The 9,865-nt window shown below is 37.6% G+C and overlaps 1 protein-coding gene across 1 annotated transcript in view; it reads right to left on the reverse strand.

Annotated features, from left to right (window-relative positions):
* Nucleotides 1-7,025, reverse strand: part of gsap (gamma-secretase activating protein) — a 35,173-nt gene extending 28,148 nt beyond the window's left edge. Inside the window, exons 1-12 of the mRNA XM_088644968.1 lie at nt 6,727-7,025; nt 6,282-6,336; nt 5,754-5,833; nt 4,422-4,478; nt 4,253-4,322; nt 3,841-3,897; nt 2,464-2,552; nt 1,952-2,021; nt 1,375-1,424; nt 1,100-1,204; nt 440-496; nt 186-232 (exon numbers count right to left, since the gene is read on the reverse strand). Coding sequence (XP_088501094.1) covers nt 186-232; nt 440-496; nt 1,100-1,204; nt 1,375-1,424; nt 1,952-2,021; nt 2,464-2,552; nt 3,841-3,897; nt 4,253-4,322; nt 4,422-4,478; nt 5,754-5,833; nt 6,282-6,336; nt 6,727-6,795 — 806 coding nt within the window. The 5' untranslated portion in view covers nt 6,796-7,025. The remainder of the gene's footprint in view (nt 1-185; nt 233-439; nt 497-1,099; nt 1,205-1,374; nt 1,425-1,951; nt 2,022-2,463; nt 2,553-3,840; nt 3,898-4,252; nt 4,323-4,421; nt 4,479-5,753; nt 5,834-6,281; nt 6,337-6,726) is intronic.
* Between the last annotated feature and the right edge of the window lie 2,840 nt (nt 7,026-9,865).

Here is a 9,865-nt window from a genome sequence, read left to right on the forward strand (position 1 = left end):
TTTTCATACAGTAGCAAATGCACAATAAATTCTTTGTAACACTGCCAGACGCAGTGTGCTGCTGGCACCCACCATAACAGTTTAATTCACACAAAAAATGAAGCGGTTATAAATGAAGTGGCAATAAATGATGGAAAAGTTACTATGGCTTTTAGAGGAATAGCAAGGCGGATCATACTAATTACCTCACAGAGGCAAACGGACTGGCAGGAAGATCCAGGGAAAGTTCCAGCTGAAGCAAACGGACAAGAACACTCGGTTTTACAGGGAGCTGAGTTCTGCAACATCTGGTCTTCAGCTGCACATTGTGGCACTTTTTCCTTGCTTTTTTTTAGGTTAACAGTCAGATAACAGCTTTTAAGCTAAGTTTTAACATGCATTTTTATTAGCGTGGAAAAATAAAGTTCTTTCACTTATAACAGAAGCAGAACAGTCTTACCAGTGTTTCATAGATCCGGTCAGAATAAAACTGGACACATCTAAGGAGTGATTTTTCCTGTTGAGAAGACAGACTGAACAATTACCATCACCAACTTTATATGAAAAGTAATCAAGACTATATACAGATTTACTTATTAAATAATTCACTACGAAATAAACAAAATAATGAATAGCAGTTTGATTGAGATTATATTAATTGTGTGTCAATGCTGTAATTAAACAGAGCTAAGCAAAATAATACATATTTGTACAGAAATAAGTAATTTCTCAGCACTCTTCGAAAAGGCTTTAAACAATGAACTCTTAAATAACAGACACAACATTGTATAGGTAGTGTGTGCAATCAGTTGAGGCAGAAAGAAAAACAGTACACCACTTTCAAGTTTTAAAGAAAAAACTTGCAGTGTTTCAAAATCTACTACTATCACAAAACACTGTTACCACAATAGCAGTACAACACTCTACAAGAGTCTTATTTTTAAGACTTAAAAAGTTTATAAAATACAGCTATATTAATATAAAAATGCTTCATGTTAAAAGAAGCTAAAAAATATCACATCTTATAATCTAAAGTAACTAACTTAAGACAACAGGTTGGTTTCACAACCCACTGGCGTTCAGAAGCCGGTTGTAATGAATGGGAGACGAACTGGTTTACCTTCACAGTGAGGTAGAAGAGTCTTTGTGTGTCCACATTCCACTGCGCCCAAGTGAAATCCTCAGCCACCTTCTCCTTGGGCAGGTGGTTGGGATTTTGAATAACCTGGAAAACAATCTCACCTTACTGGAAAAGTGAAAGTTTAAGGAGTGGACATTTCTACAATTGCTTTCCAAAATCAGTACAGTATCCAGGATATTGTGATGAAGATTTGGTTTAAGACTTGAAGTATCCAGCAATTACCGTACCCCTCAAGAACACAGTAATATTCTTACCACTCTGTACCCTTCTTCTGTGGCCAAGCTTATATGAAACAGCTCAACATCTGTAAATGACGAGAGTAAAAAAAAATCCACTCAACAAGCACAAACAAAACGTCTTTCTACAAGATTGTTCGAGACACGTCTGGTCTGGATTTCTCTTTATGTACAGTACATTTGGAAACCCACAGGTTGTTTTGGAAATAACTGTGCTGTTCAAATAAATGTGTTAAATTAATTCCATGCATACCTTAACACTAGGGGTAAAACAAAACAATGAAATATAAGATGATCAGCGATTCTTTTTTTTCCCCAAAAAATGTTATTTAAAGCAGAACGACTCACAAACTTAGATGAGTTTAAGATTGTCCAAAAGCTTTTGCTTGGAAATGGGAAGCTATTGCATCCTCACTGTCTTAGTGAGGCGAGTTGTGTACCTAGCGGAGCAGAGTCAGGAAAAAGCTAGGATTCTGGCTCCGGGGGTTTCAGGTTTCAGGATTCAGGAAACACGCTCCGCAGAGACGTGCTCGGTGTCCTGGAGTTCTCAGGTTTTACCAGTTCAGGAATTTCACTTCACAGTTCAGGTACTTACAGCTGTCTTCCGACATCAGCAACAGGTGGCTTTCATGCACTCGGTTCTTTTCCACATCGGGATACAGAAACTGCCAAACGAAACCGAAGAGGAAATGACTCTACTGTATGTTCTCAAGCGAAAATTGTCAAGTTCGTTAACAATGACCACAACAGCCAGGCCCACGATTAAAAACGATATTCATATCAGACTGCATAACAATGAGAACCTGCCCGGGACAATAATGAACTTGATCCAGTGACTTTGTGCCATGCCATCCATAACTTTAGATTTCAGATATACTGTCCTCATCATTCAGTTTCAGGTCTCCGGGGTTCAATGTACTTCACATTCTCGTTTAAAACCACTGTTCTAGTTTTAAGATGTGCATTCCTACAGTAATTCTGTTGCAATCTCAGAAAGACAGAGAAGGCTCATTACTTGTCTCTTTCCAGATATTCCATTCAGCACAGAAGAATGCAAGCAAACAGAGGGCGGTGAAACACCCATCACACAAATTATCTGAAAAATACCTGAACTCTTATCCGACAGTCAACAGCTTTCAGGACTTTCGTGTTGTTTAACGGATGGATCTCGATGAGTAGCGTTATACATTTGGAATCTGTTAGAAAAAAAGGAAGCATTCCAGCTTTTAGGGAGTCTCTAAAGCTATTTTACTACCCGAACTGGGAATTAAACTGAGCCTGATTGCAGCTGAATGCACTAGACTTGCCTCTGATGTTCATGCTCAATTCAATCACACTGAACCATGTAAGCAGTGGAGTTTGTGGTGAAGAGGCTGTGAAAAACAGAGCGCTTGACTTGCTTCAAGCTAAACAGATTCCCTGATTATTGTGGAAGATCACCGCTGTGATGTGATAGTTTTGATGGGGCAATAACTGTTGTATTGCAGTTCTGAAATGGGACTACTGCTAGTTCTAAAACCCCAAATATTGTCTTCTTTCTACTATTTATAGTGGAATTAACCCCTTATTGTTCATTATAGTCAACATACAACAGTAGTGTTGTGAAGAGCATTAAAATTGGAAGTAGAAAGAAGGAATTCGGAAGTAGTGTTTGTTGTGCTGCAGTAGAAAAAACTTGTAGAATTGAGTGTTAATGAATGGGGGAAACAGTGGGTTCCCACTGGTTAACAACCCATCTCTTTTAAATGCAATAACAATAAGAAAATTACAAGAATGGTGTCAGATTGATGTGTTAGTTTAGGTGTAACCTTCCCACACATCAAAAAGTGGGAATTTCCAAACTATACAGTATGTTTTGCAATGATCTGCCATTGAAGTAGCTCCAAAGGTGTTTTATGGATTTACAATAACCACTGATTTTTTAACCTGTCATCACTCTTTACCACCATACAGTGCATATTAAATTGAAACCCCTTCATTCCATTGTTGTGTCTGTGGAGTGTTATACTGTATATGTTTTTCACATTTATTTTCTTCTCTAATCACATTCTGAGCCTAGGATCCCCCATACGTGGAAAGCACTGCATTATGTCAGTATGCAGTGCTAAATACTAGTTAAATAACTGGTTACACACAAGCGCTTATACACTTTTGGATCAGACCTTTCTGTGTGTCTTCTGATAATGATAAGTGATAAGTCACGCTAAACACAATCCTACACAAGTTGTCTTCCACTACAGTCTTTATGCCAGTGGACCGTGTCTTTCTGATAGTTGAATTTAATCAAAAATTAAAAAAATTCTGAATTGTCTATTCTCTATGACTAACATAATGTTAAGCCCTGCTCGCAAAGACTGCTTCCAGATACAGAAAGCACAACTGACATTTTGTATTTATTCAACCAACAACCTACGCTAGAGAGAAGTGAATGAAGCAACACTGACCAACAACAATAGAAACGAGTTTGCAGATACAGTACAGTACCTGGTCTGAGGGGCTCTCTGTGTCCATCTCTCTTTGCCTTCTGCACAACACTCACCGCTGAAACAAAGGAGGGATGAGATCAAAACCCCTTGCAAAACAAGGGCAATAGCAGCATCGGATTTCAAAGTGCACATACAGTACGCAGAAGGACATGGAGTGGAAAAAACAAATCAGGTAAACAAGTTTCTCGTAGAGTAGGGGCCAGAGCGCTTTATCTTCACAAACCATAGCATCTCATACAAACTCTCAGCTCATACAAACGGTCTCATGATCCGTAAGAGGAACATGAGACTGGCAATAACAGATGACAGCTGAAGACACAGTAGTTACGAAGAAAATAACTGACGAATTTGACTCATTAAGGGCATTCATTAGGTCTGGTTCTCTGAAGTATTTGAGAAGGAGGCCTTACCCAGCAACGTTTCTTCTTTGTTTACTGAAGTGCTGCTGACACACACCTCCTTGTCAAAAGTGTACAGAAGCTGTGAGGAGATAAAGCAGTCTTTATTACTCTGCCACTACATACTGTACAGTACTTCAGGCAATGTGAGAGGGAATAAAGCACACCTCTCGGAGCATACCTTGTTCTGCTTGATCTGGGGGTCATATTTTCCTATGTTAGTGGTCCCTGATGTTCCCTGGTAAGTCAAAAGGACACAGTTAATTCAACACCATAAAAGGAAATTTACATTTTTAAATGACAAAAAACTAAACTGTTTTTTACCGATCGGCAACAATACCTATGCCTTAAATACAAGATTAGGGTTCGTAGCATGCCTAAACTCAGTGACCACATTCTTCAGGTCCTACGCAAGACAATTGAAAGGCTTTTAAAAAACAATCTGCTGTCACTTTGTGGTTTAACAGTAAATGCGTTATCTACAGAATGAATTTGAAGTCCGTGCAAAAAAAGTTGTAAGAATAAAGTAAGTTTTAACTCAGTTCTATTACAGTTCACTTTTAAAAGTGATCACATCCAAAATTGTTTATTGCCATAGTCAGAAAGCTACTGTAGTTGGGCATCTATGCCAAGTGTTAGAAATAACAGAGACACAGCAAAACGGCTTTTCAAAAGGACTCCTACACCTGAACAGTGCATTGTTGTTGTTAATGAGACTTAAATAATGGAAACATTTTCTCTCAAAATACAGCCAAAGAGGTTTAGCAAATACTTGTTAACCTGGATAAAATGTATGTCCCCATTAAGATCTGATTCCACTTTCCGAAGTAAAATGAAGTAATATTTTTAAGTTTTTTTCTGTAATGACCACAATGCAAATAACTCTCAAAAAGTGCAATCAAACATTCAACAAATTCAGAATTGCCTTTTCTCTAGGATTGACATAATGTTTAGCCCTGCCCCCAAAGACTAGCATTATGCATTTAGCAAATGAAGCTAAAGAAAAAAATCAGGGAAAAGCTAAATATCCTGTGTACTGTATATTTTATTGTAAATAATAGTTAAACAAATAATAGACAATGGGTCCGCATAGGTTACCGGGAAGACATTTCACATTACAGAGAGCATTGCATATGAAGAAGTCCTCAGTTCAAACCCAGGGACCTCAACTATAGCATGTGAAGTTTTGTGGGAACCTCAAACACGCAACCCAGTCATGTTGTTGAAACTGATGCACTGGCTTCTTTCAATTAGCCAATTAATAACTACTAACAAAATGGACTAGATATCCAAATACTCTGATTTGTAAGCTTTTATAAAAGTTTTTACATTCAGTAATCACATTTTCCCATAATTTGCATAATGTTTGCCATTTGTTCTGCCTCAGTTTCACATAAATCATCCTTATGTATACCAGTATCAAGTACTGAAGGATGAAGGGGTTTAGAAACCATCCCTAAATGGCTCTAACTCTAAATCCATCATCAACTCATTATTTACATTAAATTTATACCTTCCACGCATACAGAATGCTCCCATCCCTTTCAATGTTGACCACCTTTACTCCTGCTTCAGTTATCCTGGAGGAAAATCCTGAAAAACGATTAAACCACGATGAATACATCAGTAAAAAATAAAACTGCCAATACAAATTAAAGGAACTGTTTTATAACCCCTTTCTTTGTTGGAGTGGAAGTATTTAATTATTTCTTGAAAGCAAAGTTTAGTATATAGAAATTAAAAAAGATACAAGACAGGGCTTATTTTACAAACTATGCTATGCTTTGGAAAAAAAAAAGTTTTGTTAACAACAACACATTCAGTAGTGGTGTATTGGAACAAATGCGATAAGTATAAGTATTCTAAATCACAAAAAGATTTTAAAACGTTATTTAATACTTGTCTAAAACTTCTTTGTGTAAACTTGCTTAAATGCATCGATACAATCGATACAATAGGTGTTAATACAAATAAGCAGAGTGCACTTTCTTTTTATTAGACCAAAAGAAGCTCTGGGATATATTATACAGAAGGTACTTGCCTCTTTCACTTCCAGATGCACCATATTTTCTCAAGATAATGGAAATGACATCTTTCTGAAGATCAAAAGTCGTCTGTAAGTTCAACATGTGAGCAATCCTTTTCAGCACAACTTCCCTGTACGTCACAGGTACTCAAGGTAAGCCGCACCAGCAGAGTGTTATACAGGCGTACTGATATGACATCTCAACTTGACAAGAGTCTTTAGCCAGTTTCGTCTGTTACAATCTCCAGGACGGTGACTGGCCGTGTCCCTAAATGCGCGTCTAATTTTAAAAAAATCGCTCTTCTCTCCTCACACTTACACAAAGGATACTTTTGTCGTTCTTTACAAAACACCCCGATCCTCTTCTCACTCATTCACGTCCACACGACACAGCTGTATTTCCCCCTGTTTAACTCCCTTAAACCCTACCCTTATGTTTACACAGCTCATGTTTACCCACTGATTGGTCAATGGAGCAGTCAGTCAGGGAAAGTAAAGCAATCAGGACATCCTCTACCAGCTGGGTCATCTGATTCAGAGGAAAAAAAAGTACATCTGCGCCGTGAAAAAGCAGAAATCAGAGATTTTCTAACGATTGATTGTTGAGAATGTTTAATGTTTCATCTTCTGTCTGTCTCAATCCCCTCATCCGGCTGTATAATCTACCTGAAGCAAAGGGTGTTGAATACAGTATGTTCACGCCGACATTTCATAACAGAAGGTGAAAACACGTACAAAAGATTGGAAATAATACTTCGTTTCCGGGACAGCCAGTTTTACTGTACGCACGCAAGTGTCGCCGTGCCCACTTCAATCAGACCAGCACACGGGATCTTAGAGAACAAAACCAAAACACGGCCATCATTAGATTTCAACAAGCGTACTTGTGTTACCACATGCTGTACATGTACAGTATATACAAGTAATTATGAGTAAGATACTATACGGCGCCTTGAAATCTGAAACATCTAAATGGTGTAAAGTATATTTCCATTATATTTGCTTCGTCACAGTGGGTCTCGGAATGTATTTATACATGGAGTTTTTTCGTAAATTGTTTATGTGCTGCAGTTCGCTTTGCACATAAAAGCCATGTGTGCTACCAAGGTAAAGCATCCCAACAGACATTACAATGCAAATTATATGATTTAATAAAGCGTGCGTATTATTCAACAAAGATTTATTATTGATGTATTATTTATAACGATATTAATTCCAATGCACCATGCATGCTTATAGTATTAAATATGTTCAACTATTGTGAATTGTAAGTTCTTCAATGTTTTCGTTATTAAAAAGATCATTGGTTTCCAATAATCCTATTTGACGTTTTTCTTGCCTTGTAGTTACATGCTGTTTTTTTCTATTATCGCCACTAGATGGCACTTTTGACACGAGCACTAGAGACGTGCCTACCGATAGAACCAAATGACATTTTAAATTTTCCAATGTGTCGTATTATTGGACTATGATTACTTCGTTATCGATTTATCTCCTGACTTAAGTGTAATATTGTACATCATATAGTTGAATAAACAACCTAAAAATAATTGTCAACAAATGGGATACAGATTTGTACTGTGTTGTGCTCTGTACACGTATTATGATGTTTTTTTTCTTCTTATTTGCCACTAAATCAGAGCTTTAATACATTTTGCATTTGTAGGGTCGAAAAATAGTCACATTTGAACAGCATCTCCTTCTTTCTTCTGTCGTAGGTCCTCGCCACTGAGAATTTTTTTTCACTGTACAACCTGTCTCCTGTAACATTGACACTTTTGGTGTTTTATTGCCATCACGAGGGGGGGTAAGACGATTTAAAACACTAGGCCTGTGATTATTTCAATGAACAGGAACATACATTTACCAGAAACTTTATTCAGGACACGCCATAGATGGCATTAAAAGGAATTAGTGTTGCTTTTTGTATCTGGTGCACAGTCTCTTTAATCCTTTAAATCTTCCCGGGGGGATTTATCTGTATTTAGATCTTGCATTATATTATTATTGATATTATTCAGTTCACAAAACCACATCCAAGACAAAGACAGATGGGCAATAAACTATTTCAGTTATGTTTTCCAATGGCAGTTGTCAGTTGGACTCCTTGACGCTTTGGGTATGGTTTCTGATCACCTACTACAGCTCCTTGAAATGAAAAAAAAAAATAGCCCCTCGACCCTGAAAGGCGTGACTCGTCAGATCGGTCCCCCCGTGACGTCGCCTCATGCCGGGGGCCGTCCCCTCATAGAGCGCTGCCTTCGTCTCTAATGGGGTTTCTTTGTCCGCGCACAGTAAGGCATTTTTGTTGGATGAATCTCGAAATAATGCGCTATCTTTCAAAACCCAATTTTCTGACCTATATGTGTGATTGTATCAGCAAACAGTATGTACGTATATGCATTTAAGCACTTTGTACATAATGTAGAATACTCAATACTCTTCTAAACATGTATAAATTAACTACATATTGTGAACAGATGAAGCAGTATCGTATACAGAAAGAAAGGCTAATACACCATTGCACTTGGGGGGGGGGTAAAATAAATATTAAACAACTTCTACTGAATAAAGTGGAATCCATCCTGTAAGAATGTTAACTGCATAATCTGTGCAATACACAACCAAGTGCGCATAAATTTCCTGGTATCTTACATGTTTCAACCTGAATACTATGAGGCCCTCTAACAAAAATTTACCAGATGCAAAATAAAATAGATTTTAAAGGTAAACTCATAAGGCGAATGTCTAACTTGAAAAGTTTTTCTTTTTAATGAGTTTTTTTTTCACCATTTCCTGACTGGAATACCAAAGGAGTCACTGATGTATTTGACCATGACTGTTCGTAGTAAAAGCATACAGAAGCATCATTTTCTGACAGCTGCATCAGTTACTTGGGGCCAAAGTGCTGAGAAAAGGTGTCAAACTCTCTGTGGGCAGGGAGTGTGTAAAAGGCCTTTTTCTTCTGTCCTACCAGTGAGTTAATACCTGCACAGCTGTGCACACTGGTTGCACTTTGCACTGAACACTTGCTAACAAACATCAGAGGAGAATATTACCAGTGCTTTGAATTGGTATTGTCCTCTGTATTGGCATTGATACTCGTGCCTCATAATGATGATCTATGCATGGACAGGTTGATTCAAATGGCTAGGTGCTGGGTGCTGAAAAGTAATTCTCCAACGTTTCATCTTGAGCAGCACAGTTTTCACAACAAGCTGCTGACACTTCTCATTTCCTGAGTTCGGTTTGCTACTAGCTTCCTGTAGTGTTAATTGGAGAGGGATTTTACAATGCAAATCTTTGGTTGCAGTGTTACAAAAACACCACAAAAACATGTTCTGTTTCCTACCATATTTCTTTATGCAGAAATAGAAATTCCTGAATCAAACCAAACTTTTAAAAAGCAATTGTTAACCAGGGTGCTTACATACTGTCACTGATGGTTCAGTATTGCCAATTATAGTTCTGTGTCTATCAGTGTATGCACTAACATGAAAGAACAGTATGTTGGTTTTACACTGTTAAAAAACTATGGTTATTAATTGTCATTATAAATGTAAGTCATTATTATTAATCTAATTAATCTATACACTGAC

The sequence above is a fragment of the Lepisosteus platostomus genome, chromosome 9 (assembly GCF_059453375.1).
Source record: "Lepisosteus platostomus isolate fLepPlt1 chromosome 9, fLepPlt1.hap1, whole genome shotgun sequence".
NCBI classification, from domain to species: domain Eukaryota; kingdom Metazoa; phylum Chordata; class Actinopteri; order Semionotiformes; family Lepisosteidae; genus Lepisosteus; species Lepisosteus platostomus.